Source organism: Microtus oregoni, unplaced genomic scaffold (assembly GCF_018167655.1).
Source record: "Microtus oregoni isolate MIOR12 unplaced genomic scaffold, Mior012 000014F_ref0000157, whole genome shotgun sequence".
Taxonomy (NCBI): domain Eukaryota; kingdom Metazoa; phylum Chordata; class Mammalia; order Rodentia; family Cricetidae; genus Microtus; species Microtus oregoni.
Genome location: NW_024543073.1, coordinates 45681163 through 45706000, shown reverse-complemented (window position 1 = coordinate 45706000; position 24838 = coordinate 45681163). Strand labels below are relative to the sequence as shown.

The 24838-nt window shown below is 45.6% G+C and overlaps 1 protein-coding gene across 6 annotated transcripts in view; it reads right to left on the bottom strand.

Annotated features, from left to right (window-relative positions):
- Znf827 (zinc finger protein 827) overlaps nucleotides 1-24838 on the bottom strand; it is a 170742-nt gene that overhangs the window by 88525 nt on the left and 57379 nt on the right. For all 6 annotated transcript variants that reach the window (XM_041663640.1, XM_041663641.1, XM_041663643.1 and 3 more), the window contains exon 5: nucleotides 18339-18572. In XM_041663640.1, coding sequence (XP_041519574.1) covers nucleotides 18339-18572 — 234 coding nt within the window. The remainder of the gene's footprint in view (nucleotides 1-18338; nucleotides 18573-24838) is intronic.

Here is a 24838-nt window from a genome sequence, read left to right as displayed (position 1 = left end):
TCTGACTGGTGTGGAGCTCACCAACCAGACTAGGGATCCGCCTGTCTCTCGTACCTCTATGCTGTGACTGCAAGCCCAGCTCTTTGTGGGTGCTGAGGACATAACTAAGGTCCGCAGAACCTTTCAAACCTGTGCAATATCTCCATCCCTCCCCCAAGTTAGCTAGTTTAAATGTACACACAGGTGTCAGTCATTCCACCATCACCAACATCCATCTCCACGCTTGGCGACCTTCCCCAGGAGCAACTGGACCACTAGGCATGAACCCCATCCACTCTCCAGCTCAGACTTTCTGTCACAATGCCAGGTTTACTAGTCCATCTGTAAAGCAAAGATTCTTCAGCTAGTGTCTTGGTAGTGAAGTCAAACTTAAATATCTAAGAAAGAAAATGAATTCAGATTGCAAACCCCTTTTAGAAGTCCCCATGTCTTCCCGGCCGGCATGCTCTCTCCACTGTCTTTAGATATACACCTTGCATATGACACCAGCATGAATTCTCTCACAGGCCTGCTCCCCTCTGGACTGAAGTCTCAGGAGGGTGTGGCTCTTCCCACACCTTCGATCCTCTGTCATCAGCACAGGGCCAATGTAGCTGGCATGTCTGGTGTATGTCTATCACAGCGTTACCTGAGGCCAGGTAGAGCAGAGATGAACTGCTACTCTCCCTTCCTATCTGGAAGGAAGGCATGTGCACCACACACTTAACACATGAAGAACGGATAGAAGGACGCTGGCATCAAAGTATCAACTGCCCTCCCTTCTCTAGGAGGCCCAGAACAGCGGGAGCCACGGCAGCTGCTTCCGAGCAGGAAACAAGCTGGGAGGTGGCCATGCTGGTGAGGTACTGGCTTTTCAGGCCCCAGGACTGGAGTTTGATCCCAGAACTCTCGTAAAAGACCTGAGTGTGCTGTGTGCACTTGCACTCCTAGGACTAGGGAGGTGGAGTCAATCCCTGGGACCTGAACGGAGACGGCCGGTTAAAGTTCCAGGTCAATGAGAGATTTCGTCTCAGAAAACATGGTGAATAGCACCTGAGAAACAACACACACACGCGCGCGCGCATACATGCACACACACACACACACACACACACACACATGCACACACACATGCATGCATGCACATACACACACGCATGCGCGCGCGTGCGCACACACACACATACACACACACACACACACACACACACACACACCTGGAAGTACTGCCAACAGTGCCACACTGAAACCATTCTCTTCCACACAGGAAATTTGATTCCTGCTATTGGGATTATCGTAATTTAATGTTTTCGTTAATTATCATGCAACCAAAAGCACCAAGTGGGTGAAACAAATGACCAGGGACCTGGATTGAAATTACAAGGTAACATCTCCACATGGGGCCTGGCACAGGCTGGCACAGGATACAGATCAACTGCCCTGGCTTTGCCCTCCTGCCCGTGCCAAAATCTAAATGGAAAAGGAGTTAGGCTGAACAGAGGACAGGTAAGGTCAGATCTACTGGACCAGAGGCCAAAAGGATGGAGGATGGAACTTCACAGACTTCTGATGCTATGTGCCTGTTGTTCGGTTTTGCTTTTCTGTTTGTTTGTTTGTTTGTTTTTCCATCTTGGAAGGAAGCAATAGAGGGGCAAGGCAAGCATGGTCCTGTGGATCTGACTCTCTCACCCTGTAACTTCACAGAGGGGCTATGAAAACCTCCTGGTTAGACGGGAGACCTTAAGGTCTGGGCGCTCAATCATGTTCAATTTTATTTTTTCAATGACCCAGGGTCTCTGCCTTGGAAAAGGCTGCATGCAGCATGTGTGGGTTGAGATATTTGCTGTCTAAAGGACTGGGCTGGCACGCCCTTCTTCACTGTGGGGATTGTATGCTGTTTTGCTCCCTCTGGGCTCCAGCTTGGGTTTATGGCCACAATGGCCAGTGTCCAGGGGCTCCTAGCAGGGTAAAGCTGAGACTGTAAAGTCTGAAGAATGACACTGAGACAGGGGCATGTCCACGGCTGCTGCCGAGCCCAGAGAGACTCTGACCAGAGCCCTCCTTCCCCCGGTGGACATACTGGTCACCTTTTCTGAGGCGGAAAAGAGGAAACTATCTCCATAAAGTGAAGCAGGGGTAGAAAAGATTCTCTCCAGTTCTTATAGATTCAGGAGGAACTTCTAGAACAATGACTTCTTATATATAATGACCTTTAGCTCACACCACACACACACACCACAAACCACTCAAAACAATTCAAGAGTAACCAATCTAAACAATGAGACAATCCAGTATCTTTGAGGAAAGTAACTAAAAATCTGTGTCAAATTAAATTATTCACTAATTAAATGACTCTTTTCTAGATTGAGACACCATTCCTCATTAGAATTTTGTTAAAACGATAGCTGTTAAGCCTGATCATAGCCTCCTCTCACCCCACCCTACAAGTACATTTTGATTCCTAAAACCATTTCAATGATATTGTATCAAAGCTGACTCTTAAATATAATCAAACGTTATGAATTGAATTAACCAGTGTGTCTCATCCACATCAGTAAGTATTCCTGGAGACAGTGGGACACAGTAACACACATTTGAGGAATTAGCTGTGCACGGTAATTCACAACTAAACAGAGTAGTGTGGAGGAGAAACTCAGAACTGATCTTTCTAAGCACATGACAATAGGTGCTCTATTTTGTTAAATTACTCCAAACTTGCAAGAAACTACTACACCCTAGAAAAGTGTGGTTCAGGAGCTGGCACACACATGTCACACAAACATACCTGTAGACAAAACATTCACATGTGTAACATAAAAATAAATATATCTCAGAATGATACTAAAACGTTGAGTCCAAACCTTAAAAGTAGGAAGGAGTTAGCCCCAGGGCTCCCCTGCAACAAGGAGCAGATCATTCTGTCTGCCCAAAGAACGGCAGCTTTACTCTGTGGACAGCGGTGGTCTTCAGTGGCATCCCCACCGCAGCCACCCAGCACTGTCCCAGGTCCCTGCCTAAGGTGATGCTCCAAACAGCACCCAGTGCTACAATGCAAGGTTGTGACTTGGTTCTGGTGACCACAGGACTGGCTGTATCTATTCATCTAGCCTTGCAAATTCTGTACCAGTTTTCATTTCTGTTCCCCCCCTCCCCGCAAAATCAAGAATTAAAATCCTACCTGGGCAGTGGTTGGTGCATGCCTTTATCTCAGCGCTCATGGGGCAGAGGCAGGTGGATCTCTGTGAGTTGGAGGTCAGCCTGGTCTACAGAGCGAGGCCCAGGACAGCCAGGACTACACAGAGAAACCCTGTCTCAAAAAACCAAACAAAAAAAAAAAAGCAAAAAAAAAGGAAGAAGGAAGGAAGGGAGGGAGGGAGGGAGGGAAAAAGAAAAGAAAGGAGATCCTTCAGTTACTGGGGGCTCAAGGAGTAAGCTTTGCCAACCCAGAAGGAGACATGGAGTGACCCTAACATCATATATTGAAGTCTAAGCATCTGGGTATTAATGTAAAATTCTCCCCCAATCACCTTGTTTTCATCTCATTTAATAATTTCACTAGAAATTAGCTAAAGAGGTACATTTACACCATACATATGCCATTTGGTAACACTCCAAATGATCTCATTTAAAAAATATTAACCTACTTTTCATCAATGTCCAGAATGTACTTTTTCCTGTCTCACATTAAAAAGGCAAAAGAAAAAAAGCAGCAGAGGAGTATGTGTCACCAAAAGCATGTAGCTCAACCTTAAAGCTATTAAAAATAATTATCCTTTGCCATTTAATAAATCTCTGAACTGCCTATTCCTCCGCTGGTATTAAGAGAGCTTTGTATATCAGAATGTTGGTGGTGCGGGAGAATTGTCTGTATTCTGTCGATCATGTTTTAAATAAACGCTGATTGGCCAGACAGGAAGTATAGGTGTGAAAACCAGACAAGAAGTAGAACAGGAGAATGCTGGGAAGGAGGAAGCCCATTCCTCACCAGTCCAGCCCAGACCACCGAAGAAGCAACATATGACCCACCCTGCTGTGAAAGGTACCGATCCATGTGGCTAACATAGATAAGAATAATGGGTTAATATAAGCTACAAAAGCTAATAAGAAGTCTGAGCTAATGGGCCAATCAATTTTATAACTTATGGAAATCTCTGTGTGATTTTCTTTGGAACTTGCCGGCTATGAGGTACTGGGCAGGACACAAGCTGGCCCTCATATTACATGTTGGTGTGCTTGTGTATGTATAAGCATGTTTTGTATATCAGAATGTTGGTGTGCTTGTGTATGTACGACCGTGATTTGTGTATCAGAATGTTGGTGTGCTTGTGTATGTACGACCGTGATTTGTATATCAGAATGTTGGTGTGCTTGTGTATGTATAACCATGTTTTGTATATCAGAATGTTGGTGTGCTTGTGTATGTACGACTATGATTTATATATCAGAATGTTGGTGTGCTTGTGTATGTATAACTATGTTTTGTATATCAGAATGTTGGTGTGCTTGTGTATGTACGACCGTGATTTATATATCAGAATGTTGGTGTGCTTGTGTATGTACGACCCTGCTCGAACATGAATGCTGATTTTTAACAGTTCCTGGAGACTCAAAAGAATTCTGGATGAAAAACAAGAACAAACTAACTGAAAAACAAGAGCCACCTCCATGATGAGTGGCCACTGGTTTAAGCAAAAATTGTCAAGAGTATAGAATTTCTTAGTGTCCACAGAGATGAAGGAGTGAGTGAAGTTTTATTTCAATAACTAGGGTTTCATCCAGTTCCTTCACTTGTATTTGCGTGTGCACACGGACATGTGTGAAGGAATGTGTGTGTTCACTTGTGCACTGGGGTGTAGCGGCCAGAGCCAACCACGGCTCTTGCTCCTAAAGTGCCACCGCATTTTTTTTTAAACAAAGAGAAAAGAAAACAAAAATACTAACCTACCTGCAGAAGCTTAGACTGAAAGGTGGCAGGTGAGGATCACAGGGGTCTGTTATTTTCCGCCTCTCCCAAGCTGGGATTACAAACTTGTGCCACCATACCAGGGTTTGCTGTTGTTTTGAGATAGGGCTTTTACTATGTAGCCCTGGTTGGCCTATGGAGATCAGGCTGGGCTTTTATCTCACGCAGACCTGCCTGCCTCTGCCTCCTGAGTGCTGAGATTAAAGGCAGCAACCACCAGGTACAGTCATGTTTAATTTTTCTTAAGCATGGGTTCTGGGGGGGCAAACTTGGGTCCGAATGATTGACAGGCAAGTCCTTTACTATCTGAGCTACTTTCCAGTCCACGAAGCTTACTTTTTATTGGAAGCTTTTTAGCAAACTTTAGAATGTGAAAATCAGCTTAAAATTCTTTTTTTAGACGGTGTTAAAAACTACTAATTCTTGCAGGCATAATTATATACACTAGCATATAACAGTATGCTAATATTGTTAATATAAAAACAGTGGTGCCAGACATGTGCTCCCCCCCCCGCTGAGAGGCCTCACTGCCCCAACAGCATTGGTCAGCTGGGGGCTGCTACCCATGCTCCAGAGGGCAGCTCCTAGTGCATCCTCTGACAACAGAGACTAGAATAGTGTGGGGAGGGGGTAAGACAAACCATATCAGCTTATGTCTTTAGTGCTCAGAACTAGACTTGGAAAAACGAAGGAACTCAATAAATAGTTCGCTGAATGAATGAGTGACTGAATGAGTGAATGAATGCATGAAATACAGATTCTGCTTTCTGGGTTCACTTTCCATAGTTACCTGTGGTCAGCAGGAAGGTTGCCACCATGCACAAGGTTACATTCATGTAACCTTTATAACATGTTGCCTTACTGGTTCTATTTTATCATTAGTTATTGTCATTAATCTCTCTGTGCCTAATTTGTGATTTAAAATTTTGATCATAGATATATGCATATCCATAACGTACAATAGCGTTTGCTGCTATCTGTGGCTTCATGAGGAGCCCCCGGGGCCTGAAACACAGGCTCCCTGCACAGATCAAGGGGCACTACTGTAAAAGAAGATCCATACCAGAATGGAAACACAACAGCGGTAGAGGCGCCAAAGAGCAGGGCTCACTGGGCCCTAAGAAACCTTTACCTGCTCGGCCAAAATCAAAGCCTTCACAACCAAAACCAAGCACGGGGCTCCAGACGTCTCCGCCCCCAGGACTTGGTTTCCCATGGGGTTGAGATGTGGAATGTGTGGGTATCCTCCTAATGAACCCTGGCTGGGCTTCAACAACCTTCACGAATGTCTTCTGAATCAAACATTCTTACAAGTGACGCAAGCAACTCATTTCCTTTCCGTTTTCTCTGGTTCCTGTGTCCCGTTCTCCCAGGTGCTGGGGCTCAAGGGAAGGGAGGGATAGCTATCCAGATTAGGAGGTCGGGAGTATATGTTATCTAGGCCTAAAATCAAACAACTACTGTTAAACACAGAATCTGCACCAGCTCTGGGGATGCCCAGAAAACACAGTCAGAGAGGAAGAGCTTTCTAGAAGGAACAATGCTGATAGGAAACAGCACACAGCGTCTGCATGCAAGGCAACCCCTGGGCCCAACATGCAACTGCACACTGCAGTAGCGGGAGGCGTTTAAAGAAGACTACCCTGCATCCTGATTAAATGCCCCCACCCCGCAGGCCAAGGAAGGTTCCTTGCCCTGTCTGAATGTTCAGACCAAAGCAAGGGCCCTACTTCACTCTCCATCCTTAGACCTTTTGCTGGTCCCTTTCCCTCCTGACTTAAAGGGGCTGTTAGTTACCTTCAGCCTTCTCTGTGTGGCTCACAAGAAGCTTTTGTAAGGCCTTCCCATGAACATCCTCTACCCCAAGAGTAAACGAGTTTCTGGAAGCCAGACCGTTTAGGCCAACAGTGAGTTTACAGAGCTCTGACGGCAGGGGTAGAAAGTAAAGAAATGGCTCGTAACTCAGGCTTTAAACACTGGCCACCTGACTTGGAGACCGAAGCAAACTGCCCGGGTTATGCAGGCATATATTCTGAGGCCTTCTCACTTCTCCAGCTGCGGAGATAAGCCACATAAGCACAGGGCGAGCCACAGGAAACCAGGAAATGTGCGGATTCCAGCTGTTAGAAACAGGGAAGTAAATCAACCCACAGCACAAACACAGTCTGATTTATGCAGGGAAACATACACAGGGGTGGAGTTAAGAAGAGAATTATTAGGAAGGAAGACAAAGATCTCTTCCAAAGGAACACCATAGTCCCCGCACTTTGACCAGGAGAAAACACCACTGTTAAATCATGAGCTGTCATAAAGAGTAACAGAAGCCACGGCCAGATCATCTCTTCATGAAGGTTTTTCCAACCTCGGGCTACATGGACGGACTCCTGTCCAATGGAAATGGGTCTCCCTGGCGCTACCTGTACGGGCTCCCGGAGTGAGCATGCGCGGAGGCCCTGCACAGACTCCAGAAGGGCTCCTGCTGGGGGTGACTCAGCCACTTGGCAGAGGGCCTGCTACTCCACAGTGAGGATTCCCTTCTCCAGGTAGGTCCCTGATGCCAGCACTACCCTGATGAGCTAGGGATTCATGGGATTTAATTACATATGCGCATCTTCCCCTTCTTTGACATGAATCAGCTAAGGGGAAGGCAGTGAGAAGAAAAGCTGATGCAGAATAAGAATATTCTAGTCTCATTGAGAAAAATAGGAATTTTTTTTGCTCTCCCTCACTGGATTATGTCTGGAGTAACATGCAGGGGGAAAGGCTGGGGAGCCGGGGTGGGGGGGTCAAGAGACACAACCACACACACACAATGCAACTAGGACTGAACCAAGGTCCCACCTGCACTTGGCAGGGTGTCTTCTGAAGACGACTGCCAGCAGCGGTATAACGCGTCCATACTGCAATCAGAGACCTCAGCTAACTAAGCTCTACTTAGCACTGTCCATGGGAAAGCAGTTGCCAGTGGCTTGTTTGGAAGCTGTTGATACCATATGATGATATCGCTAGTCATCTATCCCAGGGACATACAGAAAATAGCATGCAAGCAGGGACACTAGCCTACAAACACACTTCCGAGATGTTCTGTGACTATCCCACAGGACCAGCTGAGGGCCCCACCCATCAGCCCCTACCCCTACTGAGCAACCCTATCCAGTCTCTCAGTATGGAGACTCCACTGTGCCTCAGTTCAGAGACAGTCAAACAGAAAAGGCAGCCGATGTGAAGGCGTAGCCTATGAAATTCCTTGCAGAGGGCTTGCCTGGTTTCTGGGAACACCAGCCAATACAAATTTCCGTGGCTCTATTAACATATGCAGCTATGCAAGAAGGAAATGATAATAAAACAAGAGCCCTTTGAGTCTGGACTTTCCGAATCCAGGCTTCAGTGTGGGAGGCAGGAGGAAGCTGGTTAAAAAAGCACAAAGGGTGGCCAGAGGGGCCAGGGCTAGAAGGGGGAAAAGGAGGTGCTGAGTGCAGGCCCTGGAGACCCGAGTTTGATGGGGGTGGGGGGAGGATACAGAAGGCGGCAAGAGCCATTCAGGTACAGAAGCCTAAGAATTTGTAAGGAGTGTGCAGAATTATAAAATAACAGGAGGCTCTTTTGGGCAAAACAGAGTGAGATGGATCGGCTGTATAAGCAGGGTTCTCCCTCCTCCCTCGTAGCTGAGAGGGGGACAGCCTTCCAGGGTGCAACAACTTCTCATTCAGTCCTGCTCAGACGGGCAGAATAATAATAGCACTGTGTTCCCTCTGAGTTCAACAGGATCTCTCAGCCTTCAACAAATATCTCTGCATACAGAAACACATCAAGTTTTTATCTCGTTAAAGTGATCTGCCCCTTATTTATATAAAATACATATGTGATATTTCATGTTGCTACATTTCTCTGAGTTTACAGGTGATCTTAAAAGTGTAATTACTTCTTTAGATTTAGTCCCCAGCTCATAATACATACAAACATACATACACACATACACATATATGGAGGTGGGGTCAAGAAGTGAGCGAGGCAGCAAGAAAAGAGTTCTGGGCGTTCATTACAAGTCCACTGCTCATTGCGTCCCTTGAAAATGACTTATAAAGTTAACATGCAAAAAATACTTGGTAATAACCCTGAGGACGCTAACACACAAATCAAAAATTAGAGAGGTCACCTCAACTGGATAGGCATAATTCAATAAATTAGGTTTCATAGGCTTAATATCCCTGCAAATTAAATGACACTCTGCTAATATAAGGGAAGATGGGTTTTCCTTTTAGTATTAAACAACTCTGCATTTAGTTAATTTTTAGAATTACAGAAAATAGAATGGCATTCATAGGCAACAAAAGGAACAAAAACTGAACTGGGCTCCATCAAATGCAAACACTTCTGTGTTGTAAGTAAAGCTATCGTGAAAACACACCAAAATGGGTGTGTGGGGGGGAGGTCTGCCATTCATCTCTCTGACAAGACTTATGTCCAGAATATGAGAAATTTCAATGAGCCGAAAGCAAACCAAACAAACAAAGGAACAAATCCAAAAGTAACCCAAGTGAAAGGCAAACTAAGAACTGGAAGAGATGTTTCTTCAGAGAAGACGTTCAAGTACTAAGTAGGGTGTGAAACTGTATCAAACTCATCATAGACTAGACAAATCTAAACCTTAGTGAAATTGCTAGGTTGTGCCATTATGGTGGTTCCAATAAAAAAGATGGTAATAAGTTTTCATAAGGCCATGCAGAAGTTGAAACCTCATACATCCTATAAGGGATAATGAATAGTGCTGTAGCCTAGGAGAAAACATCCGGCAGATCTCTAAACTGTTAAAGGGAGTTCCCAGGTAACCCAACTACACAGCACAGAATATACCCAAAAAGATTAAAACCGTAAGTCCACATGGAAACCTGCCCAGGAACATCCATAATGGCAAAGACTGGGACACAATTTATTAAAGGGCAAGGAAAATACAATGTATCCATACAACTGTCAATATTCAGCCATAAAAAGGAAAACAGAATCGATACGGAGAAGCCAGTGAGACAGTCAACAGAGAAAGACGCCTGCCACCAAGCGGCTAGAGTCCAGCGCCTCGACTCACTTGGTTGAGAGAGCCAACTCCAACAGGTTGTTTTCTGATCTCCACATCAGTGGTGCCCACTCCCAAAATAAATGACATGCTATTTGAAAACTGGAATTGGCAGACCATGGCAACATGCTGAAAAGTCAGACAAAAAGACCACATGAGTTCATTCGTAGAATGTGTCCCGAGTGAGCAAATCGTATCAAATGCCGAGACACCGAAGGGGGAATGCGGCTATGTTTGAGCCTCCTCCAGGAACTGAGGAATATTCTGGAGCTAGATATGTTATTGGATACACAGTTTCCACAGAACATCACCAGAGTCACAGGCTTCATTCAGATGACTAAATGTTACCTAGTGTGCATGAATCACAAAGATGGGGGTGTGGGGCGTGTATTGAGGTCAGAGGACATCCTCTACCGCCCCCCACCCCTTTTTTAAAGACAGGGTCTCTTACTGATACATTGCAGGCTATGCTGGCTGGCCGTTGAGTCTCAGGAATCCACTTGACTCCAGCTTCCCAGTGCCTGGATGCCAAATGCACACCAAAACACCTGTGCTCATACGGGCTCTGGGGTCAAAATCATGTCCTCACTTCACCAAAAGAGCCATGTGTGTCCCTAGTCTTCAGGGAAGTTCGGGCTGGTTGAAAACTTGGGATCCTTCTGCACCTTGTCTCTGCATCCAGAGATCTATGCTTATAGATAGGCCCAGATTGCCACACCTGGCTCAATAAAAATCTGTTTTTATTGAGATAACATTTAAAACAAAACACCAATGACCAACAACCTGGAACCCCCTGTAAAGCACAACCTGAACTATGCCCACCCCCAGGACAATGCCATACTCAGTGAGCCTCTCCGTGTGTGCAGACAGCTGCAAATCCAAAGGTGGTTTCCAACGTGGGTCTGATCAGACTACGCAGCTGCCACGGTCAAAGACTTGACAAGTGGAAAGATTCATAAAACAAGGAGAGAAAATAGTGTGTGTGTGTGTGTGTGTGTGTGTGTTGCCTGTGCCATGGTACACGTGCACGGGTCAGAGGTCAGTCTGCCAGAGTTGGTGCTTTCCCTCCATCCTGCGTGCTCCTTCTCAGCCACAGAGCCCCTCAACATCTCTCCAGCCCAACCCTTTAGCACTTTATACAGATCTGCTGGGATCTCCTCAGTCACAGGGGGCTTTTGCAGGCACGTAGAAGCATAGGCACCATGTAAAATTAAGTTTAAAAAATGTGTTAGGGTTAGGTGAGGCAGTGCCTGCCTTTAATCCCAGCACTCAAGAAGCAGAGGCAGGCGGATCTCTGTGAGTTGAAACCCAGCCTTGTCTACAGAGTGAATCCCAGGACTATGTAGAGAAACCCCTGTCTCAAATACACAGACGAAAATCTTCCCCACTATTCGGTTAAGCAACTTGTAAGTTGATGAAGGCAAATTTTGTGATGACAAAATAAAACGTAATTTCCATCCCGTAGATTATTACTGATGTCATAGTATGCTCTAGCTTATGTCTTACACATGTCCAGCATCCACGTGTTAAAGGCTGACCCCCCAAGTGGCACTCCTAGTGGGGGGCTTAAGCAGGTGGGAACTTAGAGAAAGCCTTCATGTTATTGGGGGTGTGCCCTCCCAGGTGACTGTGAGACCCCGGGCTCTTGTTCCTCTCTTTTACTTCCTGGCTATACTTGGTTGAAACACTTGCCACAGTAAGGTGCTGGCTCGCCACAGGCCCCAGGCAATGGAGCTCATTACTCAGAGACTGGAACCTCCAATCCTGAGCCGGAGTTAACTGTTCCCCTTTGTAAGGAGTTATGCCATGTGTTTGTTACAGTGAAGGACAGCTAACCGACTAGAGAAAGACACACTGCTTAACGTGTGCTCCGTGTAAACACAGGGTACTCATGCATGAAAACCAAAAAAAAAAAAGAATAAAAAGTTTACAAGAAAGTAGTGCTACTTTCCAAAGGAAAAATAGCGAACTGTTTTCAGCCTAAAAATTAATTTCGCTAAAATTCTCATTTTTCTCAAGAAATTCTTCAGAGCGGAAACATCTACAGCACGGCGTTTGATGTCTGCAGTGGCACAGGGAGACTTTCTCCAAAACCACACCAACATGCCCAGGAAAAATTCAGAAATTTAATTGCAATAAACATGAAGGAAGTGGTTTTAGCGCAGTCTCATGGGCTACATGGTCTTGACTTATCAGGTATGCATGTCCTTCCTCACAAGGGCTGGAGGCCACCATTTCATGATAAATTAAAAGGCCTCGGCACAGAAGAATTGTTTGGGTTTTTTTTTTCTAAAGGAGACAGGGACATTTAGTGGAGCTTGAACCTGAAACACTGTTCAGATGGCCCATCTCACTCCTCCAGCCACTTACTCGGCACACTAGGCCAATGCTCTGTAGTCAGGGTCACTTGGAAAGCTTGTCAAACAGAGCATAGGCTGCTAGGCCCTCACCCCCAGAGCTGGAAGGACTTCACCAGCTAAGTCTGGAACAGACCTTAGGAACGAGTCTCTGACGCCCCAGTGACTCTGAGAGCCGGAGCTGGCCAGGCCACAGCCCGGGTGGGCAGGCTTCCACTGAGCTGTTCCCAGAGAGGAAGGCCGAAGCACATTCCCATACGGTGCTGAAATAACAGCAGCTATAGACTGTTCCTCCAAGTCTGGGGTGTCCTGCATGCGGCTGTCCACCCAAAGACTCAGTTCTGGACATTCTTCTACCTTCCCACCAGGCTTACAGGGTGAGCGGACAGACATCAGACATGTCTGCCAAAAGGCCTTACCTCCACTGGTGGGCCTCATCGGAGCTAAGGAGTCTGCTGGAATTTGGAACTGGGATTAAGAAGGCTACCTAGCTGTTCTACTGAACCAGGGGTAACCTGAAAAGCTGTTGAGAATGTCTGCTTCCCACCTCTGGACTAAACAGTAAAACCCACCTGTAAGCCTAGAGAGGCGCTGGGAGGGGCCTCGTGGGTTCTGAGGGCCTGCTGCATCCTGCCTGGGACCCGTTAGCCAGGGCCAGGCCTGCACATTCTGTTGCCTTCCTTCCTTGCTGACCCCCTGAAGGGGACTTCTAGCACTTACATGCAAAGGGCCCCACCAAAACTGTGGCAGAAGTCAGTCTGCGCGTCCTTCTCTGGTTCATTTGTGCCCACTTTAGAGATTACTTTACTTTAAAACTTCGTCTTTCTCAGGTATACCTAGTATTGGTTTATTTTCTATTGTTCAAATAAAGAAAATTGGAGACTGTATGGCTTATAAAGAAAACAGACCAAGACTGGAGAAAGAGCCCAGTGGGTTAGAATGCCAACACAAGATTAGCATCCAGTTCCCCAAACCCACTTACAACCATCAGCTCCAGGCGATCTGATGGCCTTCTGGCTTCCAAAGACATCCATACACACACATACATGCCAATAAAATCATGTCTACACAAGCAAGTGTGCAAGGCAGACTGTCATCTGATGCCTTCCACCCCAGTTTAGGGGACAGAGCACTCGCCAAACCTGAAGCTCAATGATTGGCTAGACCAACCGGCCCCAGGGATGCTCCTGTCTCTGCCTCCCAGTGCTGGGATTAGAGAGGTCTTGCAATGCCTGGTTTTTACATAGGACCAGGGAACCTGAATTCAGGTCCTCAAGCTTGCGTAGCAAGGACTTAACCCAATAAACCATTTCCACAGCCTGGAATTCTTCTTTTCTTTTTGAAGACATATGTTTAACTGTGTGTATAGAGAATTGGTATATGGAGGTAAGTTGAGGCCAGGGATGCCAGGTCCCCCTGGGTCTAGAGCTACAGGTGATTGTGAGCTGCCCAACAAAGTGACGGGGGCAAACTCTTGTTCTTAGTACATGTTCTTAACCAATGAGGGATCTCTCCAGTCCCAGAATTCTCCATTATAAATGTCATTCTTGTTTTTTTTTTTTGTTGTTGTTGCTGTTGTTTTCCCTCAAGACAGGTTTCTCTGTGTGGCCCTACCTGTCCTCAGAACTGCTCTACAAAGCAGGTTGACCTTGAACTCACAGAAATCCACCTGCCTCTGACTCCTAAGTTCTGGAATTAAAGATGTGCACCATCAACGCCCATCTTAAATGTCATTCTTAACTGTTGCTTTAGGTTTGTCCATCCTACACATGCATTCCCATTCAATGTGCAGTTCCAGAAAGAGAGGCAGCTCTGCTTATCTCTGGCACCTACCCGCTTCTTTCAAAGCACAGCACCAGGTAAACATCCCATCACTTCCAGCATTATGTCACTTCTGTGACCACATTCATGACCTAGGTTTACCAGGTCACCAGACATTACCAAATCAGTCAAAGGTAGCTTGACTCGTGCTCCCAACATGTCTAACATCACATATCCTCAGCGCTGAACTTTGAGATGCTGGCTTCCCCAGATGAAGGCTTTGGGAATTTTCTTTGGCAAGCACAGGCTTAGCAGGGGAGTTTGATGGTCTGGGCTGCTGTGTGTCACATAGCAGCAGGTAGCCACAGACATCCAGTCATTTCCTCAGTGGGCTGTTTTCTTTACGGTGTCAGCTCACCGCCATGCATTCAACTTCATAGTCAACAGCTGGGAAGGGAATCTGGACCACAGCAAGAAGGAGCATCTCCCAGCACACAGGCCATGGGAGTTTCGCCTGGTTCTAGCTCACGTGTGCTTCCCCAGAGAACATAAGTGTCCACTTGGAAAGCACCCTTTCTACACGTGATGTGTGTCTGGGCCATGTGCGGATCATTCATCCTTATGGAATGAACATGAGCTATTTAAACACAGAAACAGAAGAAAGCCCAAATCATTGACTAGTTTCTTCTCGCTAATTCACTGAAAACCTATTAGGAAAATCAGTAAGAAAAGAGAGAAGAAAAACCCTTTTCCTTGGCTGTTCTTTAGGTCAAACAGAAACAAAGAAAAGCATCTCCCATGCACTACTGTTGCTAGAAAACTGTCATCTCCCGCCTTAGCTGAGGTTTCATCCTCCACGTTGTTGGTTACTTCAGTCAACTGTGTTCCCAAATAAATAAAGGATAATTCCAAACTATTTATAGGTTTGGACAACTTGTATTTCAATACACTGTTGTAGCCAGGCAGGGCAGTGGTGGCCTTTAATCCCAGTAGCCAGGAGGCAGAGGCAGGCAGACCTCTGTGAGTTCCAGGCCAGCCTGGGCTACATAGTGAGACCTGGTCTCAAAAAGCAAACAAAAGACATTGCTGTATTTGCTAATAACTTGCTGTGCCTAACCATAAATTGTTATCATCGCTAGACTGTATGGGGGGGCTTTAGAGTGTTCAGACGTCCACTAGCGTCCCTGAATACACACCCCACTGGCTGAGAAGGGACCCCTAGAGCTGTTTCGCACAGGTCCTTTCTGACCAAAGGCTTTTGCAGAAGATGAAAGAGACTGTGAATGAGATTGTGCAGGCTGGGAAGGCATGAGGACAGCTGTCCACAGAATGCCTAGAACAAGACTCTGGAGGCAGCCGCCGCCCTGGCTCTGCACTGGTGTTGGGAAGGGGATGCTTATTCTGTCTACAAGGGAATCGAAAGGTGCTGATGGTCCCTTACTTGGGTGTCTTTCAGGGCATGGCTGTTGAAACTGTTGAAGTGATATCTTGAACATGGAGGGCTTAAGACATCTTCCTTGTATACCCTCTTTTTGCAAGAGCCTTAATTTATTCGTGAAGAGAAACACTGGTGTTGACTTTTTTGTTTTGTTTAGTAGCAGGGCCTCACTGCATAGCCCAGGCTGTCCTCAAACTCTCGTCCTATCTCAGTCTCCTCATCCTGGAATCACAGGCTTGGTTCTCTCCACACAGCCAAGCATCCACTTCACTCCTAAGAAAGGAACCTCTTACCCCATGGCTTTGGGATGAAAAGACATTGTTTTTAGCCCACTCACCTAACTTAGGACTTAAGGAAATAAGGTTGACCTGGCCATGGCACGCTAGAGCACCGCGATGCTGTGACTCCCTGGACAGATTCCCATGCTGATTGTTCCTGCACCGTACACATAAAGGCTACATTTAGACGACAGTAAAGAACTACAGCCATCTTAAGGGCATGTGACTTTCTACAATATTCCACTAGGAATAATAGGAAACTCTTTATCCTTAAAAGTCTCTTACTGTTAATTCTGTTGGTAATTATTTTAATGGCCACCTAACCTGCTGATGAAATTAAGAAAAATACTATTAATACCCTCAAAGAACTCAGCCTCAAACAGTACTGATGAGAGCACAGAAATGCGGGGATGTGGACACATGTATCCTTGACCCAAGTCTTGTCTACGCATGATTTTCTTTTCAGGAAAGCAAATAGTTAACAGTCTTCATGAGAGTTTGTTTCTTTGTTATGAAGGGTGGTTGCCCTTCAGGAAGAGGACCATTCATTTAGCTTCTGTTAAACGCCACCACACACACACACACACACACACACACACACACACTCAATGAAAATCAATGAATACACTTAGAGCCTTCATTGCCGACAAATACCATTAGATGTTCACGGCAGCATTTCTCTTTGGGTATGTGTGTGTGGGGGGGGGGGTCTTATTATTGTCTAGAAAAGAGTTTCCAACTTCAGTCTCTCAAATGACATCGTCTAAAAGGATTAAGATGCTGCTGGGTAGTGTTGGTGCATGTCTTTAATTCCAACACTCCGGAGGCAGAGACAGGCGGGTCTCTGTGAGTTCGAGGCCAGCCTGGACTACAGAGTGAGTTCCAGGACAGGTTCCAAAGCCACAGAGAAACCCCACCTCAAAAAAAAAAGGATTAAGATAAAACATTTTCCTTATGAACATCTGCCCTGAAGTCTCATTCAGCAGTTTCATCATCTCCTCGGCTCTCCGTGGCAGCTACACAGCAGACTCTGAAATGGCACTATTAGCTGGTGGAATCTACCATCAAGGAGAGCACAGGCATGAGCGCGGAGAGAGAACTTAGGCCACTGTATTGGGAGAGCTACCTCTGGGAGAACAACGGAGGTGGGTGACCTCTGCGGACTGATGGGACATATACGTGGCACAGAAGGGACACACATACACTAGCTGATATGGGCTCTAACATGGCTGCTTTGCCTTCCCAGCTTCCATCTTTCCAGAGCTCCGTCAGTGTAAGCATCACGTGTGAAGCCTGGGGAAAGGGAGTTCCATAAGACCACAGTGACTCTATTGTGCTTTGTCACCAGCAAGTCATGTTCCCCTCACAGTCCAGGGTGTTTGAATTAATATCAAAGACAAGAATTCTTAACCCCACCAACTGGCAGATGCAGGAATTTCAGCTGTTCATGCTGACTCTAAGTAAGTCACTATTAATTTCTTACTTGCCAGCCTTCTAGTGAACCAGAAACACTGTCAGAATTGCCAATGAAATTACAGCTCACAGAGGAGGACCACGAAGGCAGCTCTTGCTTTCATCCTCCAAGCACAGCAAGTTCCCCACGAAAAACAGCTTTTGATTCATATTAGCATTTCAAACACAGTTCCTAAAATTTACCCTCAGGAGGCAGCAAACTGAGAACAGCTACCACTTGACAGGTAGGATTACCAATACAGCTTTTTCTTCCATGTTTAATAGTCATACCCTGCTACCAAAAAAACACCAAATTGTCTACCTGTTGCAGAGAAAGAGGTAGACACTGCTACCCCAAATCCAAAATTCACTAGCTTCAATTTATAGCCCATTTTCTCTTATATCCAACAAGTCAAGACTACATTTAGATATTAGTGGAGTCATCCATTCATTGTTAAGAACAGGTTAATTAATGCACCCTTCCCCCAGGGAGTTCTCTATCCTTAAAACTGCCTGTTGATAAGGACTTTGAGTGCCACCTCAACTGCTCACCAAGCCTAGGGAAATATTTTAATGGTCCTTAAAGAATGTAGTATAAATCTATAAAAGACACAGCATTTTCTCTTAATAAAAGGCATTTTGATCAAGTAGAAGAAATCCTGTGAATGTTGTTAGAATCCATTTAAAGTCGTGGCCAATATCATCTCCAATTCCGGTGATGTTCATTTCTAGTGATATCCAGAAAGAGAAAGCTGTATCTAGATAAATAGATGGAGCACGGAGAGAAACGGACAAACTCAACATGTCGAACACAGGAACTGACACCAATGTCTAGAAAGGTGCAGCACAGAGAGATAGAAACGAACAAACTCATGCAGTGTAACACAGGAACTGAAGCCAAGCAAACTGATCATTCCTTAAATTCGCCGTTTCCACGCTATCATTGCCATCGGGTTAATTATAAGCCGCGCAGGAAACGGTCCAGTTGGCTTGCACGTGAAATGACCAGAATGGAAATATTTTAGAATCTACTGGGTACCTGAGAGCTTCATGAGAAGTTCTGAGGCAGCTTTGGCAGACAGGTCACGCCTTGGCATGCTCCCCTTGCTTTCCTGGGGGGTCAGTGGGTCCTCGGAGAGGTTAGGGGTGGCCACTTCCGGTTCCGGGCTGAACACGTAGCTGGACCGGGGCAAGGGCGTGCTTAGGGCCTCCTCTTCCTTGGGTTCCTCCTTCACTTTAAAGTTAAGATTCATAGGCTCCTTCTGGTTTGCAGCTGTCAAAAATAAGAAGAAGAAAGAAGAGGGAAAGGGAAAGGGATATATATGTATGTATGCATGTATGTATCTCCCCACTCCCCTCTAAGTTACCCACACTTCACCTTGTGCTTAACAGCTGGAGGGGCCACAAAATGACCAAAAGGCGAGGTCCTGGGCACATCACCTCCATAGAGTGCACCCACCCCATAAGCCTTGGTCTCAGCTGGGTGTACACTTCAGCATATATGAAACCCGGAGTATTTTCAAAAGTGCTGTCTTCACAAAGCATGTGAGCATTTTCTCCTCGGTTTCTTTAAACATCTTCCCTGCATATGCTGTTGCCTCCCCGTCCTCTTAGAACATTCTCCAGCTAATTCTATCATTAAACGATGGCTCGCGAAATTATTCTGCTGTCAAATATTGAAATAAAATCAGGAGTCAGCAGCAGTATCTAAAACTGATCCCCTGGGGTGGGTGGAAAAGGTGAGAATGTCGAATCTGCCGAAGAGAAAAGCAGGACTGGAGATCTACTAATCTCACCTTATCACCAATGGGCACTACTGACCCTTGCACAGGTCCATATACTTTGTGCTGTCACCACGTGTAAGCCAATGCCTGCAGGGCCTAGGTCACCTTCACATGCAAAATGGGCTTTGGGTTTTTTTTTGTTCTGTTTTGATTTTTTTTAAGAAAAAATATTTCGGAAGAGTTTTGGATTTATAGAACAGCTGCAAGGACAGTTGTAAGGGCTTCCTTCCGCACAGACGTCCCTAAGAGTGGCGTCCTCTTTACCACCACACATTTCGGAACTACGAAATCAATGTGGCTATGACCCAACCCCCAAATTCGTTCACTAGTGCCCATTTGCTCATTCTTTTTTTTTTGAAACCACGGAGAGCATAGTCAGACAGAGCTAAGCAGCCTGCCATGGGATGGGTGATTTCTACGGGCGGGCCACTTTGTGTACACCACACAGAAAAGTCCTCAGGAAACAGGCAGCGCCCCATCACTCTGTCCCACCCACCCTGTCAAAGACCCGTGCAGTGCCAATAATCACTGTGCCACACAGGACATATTTGTCTTGATTTCATCCTCATCTGTGTTCTTAGAAGCTCTTCTTAGAAAGAGCCTGGCCTGTCCCATCCTAACAAACTCGGCTCCCAGCTAACACAGTCCTGGTCCAGGGCCTTTTCCCGTTTCTAAGAATGCTTGCTTTAGATCATCAGGTTGAGGGGCATGGTATATTTGCAAACGGGGCCTGAGAGCTAGAGGAACATCTCCGGGTCTCACAATTACAACTCAGAAGAGCTGTGATTAAAACCTGGGTCCCTATGTCCCTGACTTCCTTCACCATACTGCACTTCTACCTGGAGTGCTTTATTAACAAAACCAAGCTCTAAAGCCCTGGTTAAAATACCCTGTTCTCAGTGAGGTCTCCACCAACCAGCCATCGCCCGACTGTACTCCCAATCTTCCTTACTTGCTCTAATCTTTTTATTCTCCCAAATATGAACACTTACCATTTAATACCCTACTGTTAGGAACAGAATTGTGCCTCCCACCCTGTCCCTCTGAAAGCTGAAGTTCCGCCTTCCCACTGTGAGTGTGTTTGCATTAGAACTTTAAGGGGACACTGAAGTTAGTTCAATGAAGCATGCAGGTCAGGTCAGCATCCAAAGCCAGTGGTTCTGAGAACCAGTTTGTCTCTCTCTTCTTATGACGAGAACCACCAGAGATGTCTCTACATGGGGGAAGGTCAGGTGAGGACACAGAAAAGAAACCATTTACAAGCTGAGCAGAGAGGCCTCAGGAGAAATCAAACCCTCTGACAGCTTGATGTCGGGCTTCCAGCCTCCAGAAATATAAGACACAAATATCTGTTGTTTAAGACACCCAGAGTGTAGTGTTTTGTTGTGGCCATCTTAGCACATGAGCTAAGTATTCTGGAAGCCCTGACTAATTTGTTCTCTCGACTCTAGGGTGAGCATCACGAAGACACTGACCTCTGATTTTAAAGCTGATGTGTGTCAGGCACAGGCCCCATCCGTACTTATGAATGATAAAACGTGCTTGCTCTAAAGCAGTGACATTGATGGCTTTCTAATAGCACCATGGTCAGCAGAAACGGAGAACTCTGACATTCCCACGAGCAGCAGTCAGAAGCACTTCCCCTGGACGGATCATCACGGTAAGGCAAGGATGGCTGAAGTGAAGTTCAAAGCTTTGCTACCTGCCTGGACCGTGGGTTTGCTGGTATACCTTTGAAGAAGCTTCACTAATGGACAACCTAGCCCTTGGTAGACACTGCTACCAAACCTAAAGAAAAAGCAACGATGGCATTCTATAGAGCAAAGCTCAAATGGGTGCTCCCTACCTCATTCCAGGATGCCTTCCTGAGACGCTGCTGGCGGCATGCTAACACCTGTCCGTTCCCCAACACTTTCCTCCCAGAACTGTCATAAATCCTTCCCCAGAGCATCCTACGCAGCCACGGCACAGTAATCAGCGTGTGTTTATTACGTGATTGCGTGTGTGCTTTCTTCTCCTTTCAGAAGGAACCATTCAGAGTGAATAGAAATTGCCTCCATGATGTTCCCTTTATTTGCAAACATGAGCCTAGGGAAGGTAAAATATCGAGGAAAGTCCCAACTTCAGAGAGGGTGACCGCATGGAGCGGATGCTCATGGAACCTGCGAGCACCTTCTAGGAAGATTAGTCAGAAGACTTAAGACAAAGAAGAAATTCAGCATTGCCAGTGGAACCTGGACTTCATGGGCCTTAGAAAAGACACCTGCAGAGCGACCGACCAGCTTTGTGCTGCAGTGACATCAGCTTGCCCAGTGCTACCAACCTGGCTTTCATTCTGGCTGCATCAAGAACATCACAGCAATGTACGTTGTGGAAGAATAACTGTAACTAACAATGCAGCAGGAAAGCATGTTGAAAACACTGATCTGCTCGAGTCTTGTTTCCCAGGCACTTGGTCTAAGAGAAAATGTGGAAATAGAAGCGCACAGGCTAGGCTCCTTTCTAGCGACTCTCAGAAATAAGTTCACTGAGACTGGTGCATGAAACCTGGATTTCATAATTAATTTGGCCGAATAACTGTCATCTTTTAAATGATGCTGCTTTTCAAAGACCCACGTAGGTAAATTTAAAGATGTTTTCCTTTGAGAGGGGATCACATGAAGAAAAGCGATGATCTGTAACTTACTGTGATGTCTAGACACAGAGAAAGATCCATGCACACATGGAACTCAGCCCATACGGTTTTAACAGCACCTGCCCTGACATTCATGTATCGAACAGTCGGCCAAGGCTCCGCACCTAAAACCATGAGGAAGCCACGCTAATCAGGAAGCCTGTCTTTCTTTCACTATTTGCTACAAACATTTTAGGAGCTGAGCCATTCTGGTTCTAAATGCTCTTGATGGAGTGAGTTGTCATTTCAATGAATCAGACCCACTTCTATGCATATGTACAACAAAGGAGAGATAAGCGCTAATGCAGAAAAGAAATGGGCATGGCAAAATAATTCTAAAACTTCAGTCCTCAGTGGTGGGCATTGGCGAGGTACAAACGATTCTGTACAGCAGGGCATCCACAGGGAGATTCTGTCTAAGACTTGGTCTACAAAGGGATGCTTCATAAAATGTATTTAAAGACCATTCTTGGGCAGGTGAAATGATTTAGTGAACAAAGGTGATTGCTGGCATGCCTGATGACCTGAGTTCACTCCTTGGGACCCACATGATGGAAGGAGAGAACCAACTTTCACAAGTTTTAGTTGTTCTCTGACCTACACACACACACACGCACACATGCACAGGTATACACATATATGCATGTGTGTGCATATGGTGCAAATAAAGACCATTCTTTTGTTTAATAATGAGCACAAAAAAAAACATTTAAGTAATTGCGGGGGTTAAGTTGTTTTCAAGCAAACGGGAGGACACACCATGACTATCTGTCTGCAGGTGAGGAAACTCTAGAGGACAGCAAAATGACTGTCCCCAACCACAGAGCTCAAGAACGGAGGCACTAGGTCCAGAGCATCCGCTGAAGATGCAAAGCTCTTTCCTTCCTCCTCAAGACACTCCGTTTCCTTTGAGAAAGACACTGACTAAGCTGTGCAGCGTGGGCTTTGGAAAAATGAGTAATGGATGGGACTGAGCCGAGGAGCATCAACGGCAAAGGGAAAAGTGAGTGTCATTTTCTGACAGCCTAGGCTCCTACGGCCATTTGACTGAGTGGACAGAGAGTGGGAAGGACTAGAACACACATGCTTTGGTCCTGTGCTGTTGTTCCCCATGAGGAAGGAAAGGGACCGATGTAAGACGACAGTGGAGCTCTGGCTTCCAGTCTGCCAGTCTCATGATTGCTAAGCTGCTCTGTGGAAAAGTCTGGCCACTGGGGATTACATTTACTCCTCATCCTAAGCCAGAGCCAGGACTGAGAAGAGAACCTCACACACGTGGCTTTCACGTAGTGCTCCAAGGAACCCTGGGATAACTTTGAGAGTTCAAGTTAATGTTTGTCTCAAGTATAATATTTTAAAGTTGCTTTGAATTCACACAACAGTTGATTTTAAAGTGGGTATCCTTGTCAGGATGACACCTGAAATGTCAAGTCAGCAGAGACCACCTTGTGATTGCCTTGTGTTGATGAGTCAGTTGAGTTTTGGGTAATGCAGAGTCTCCTGCTGTCATGGAACTGTTGGACTTCTGGTAACACCTCATAAGGAAGCAACTTGCTGATCTTTGTGAGGCCCTAGGCCTCCGTGCAAGTGCCGCTGTGAAACTGTATGGTCCCCGTATACCGGAGTCCGTATGCACCACATGCCTTCAGTCAGCTTCTCGACCTTAGCAGCGTGCATGTCTGGACTGGATCATTTGCTGGAGGAGGGGCTGCTGTACACACCGCATCCCTTTCCTCTACCTTTGCGGTGCCCATAGCTCCTACCAGGCATGAAAACAAAATCATTCCTCTAGAATTCCCAGATGTCCCCTGGGTGTACCTGCGCTACATGAAATGCCAGGGTAGGTTGCAGAACATGTGCTTGGGTGTGTCTTCTGATTGTGGCCGGCAGAGCAAAGAAGGAAGATACACAGAGATGCAGAAGTGTGGCTGAGCTGCCAGCTGTGGACCACAGCCCAGGCAACGCTGAGTTTCCCCTGGATCTTAATACCGTCTCCATGTTGTATATGAAGAACCTAAGATCCAAGGTGAGTAAAACCTTTTCCAAAATAATGGGTCACTAGTTATCAAGTGATTGATCTGGTGTGGCTGTCAGCCTGGGATATTCCTTGTGTGTCACTTAATAAATAAGGGACAAGGGCAGGTGACGAACGCTCAGCCTCTGAAGGAGGACCTTTGTCCCTACAGTAATTCTTACAAACATCTGAAACATTAATGGGAGAAGTTGTTAAACATCCCTTCCCACTTCCCACGATGTCCCTGCAGGAAGCAGTATAGCTTTTGTCGATTTCATTTTGTTTTTGAGACAAGGCCTCCAGACACAGCCCAGGCTGACCTTGAACTGGGATCCTCCTGCCTTAGTCACCCAAATGCTGGGATTGCAAGTATGCGCCTTCCTTCCTAACAAGGCTTTAGTTAGCAAAAAAAAAAAACTAGAAATGTAACAGATGATAATATGGCTATAAAGACCATATTCCATTAACACCAGAGTAATGCTTAAATCCATTTGCTTAGGTTTTTAAACAGATAAATAAATGTTCTAACTATAAATTTGTAAAATAGCTCCTTTTTAAAATACCACTTTTATGTGTTTTACATAGTGGCTACATTTACCTTTTTTTTTAGAAAAAAGTAAATTAATTGAATATTTAAAATACAACAAAGTAAAAGCCAACAAGGTTTCCACTGCCTTCTTTTGCAATAAGGAAACATGGGCTCAGATAATGATATAGGTTTTTTAAATTCACAGTTGTCAATGACTGAATTGGAATCGGAGCTTAGTTCTGGGGACTGTACTCCAACTTCAAATCTATCAAGCTGTCCTGTGGGGCACTTGGGCACATACAGACAGGCTGGAGACCTGGAACTTTTCAATGATTTGATACGCTTTAGATGACAAAAATAAATCATCTTCTGCAAACATAAGAAAGATCATGATGTAATTAAATAGCAACAGCTGAACAGTTCTCTCAAATGCATACTATATGCATGTGGAATTCTTAAATTGTTAACTTAAAAGTTTTAGACCTTGCCCTTTAGTTTTAAATCATTTTACAACTAGTGTTTAGCGAAAGTTTTAAGG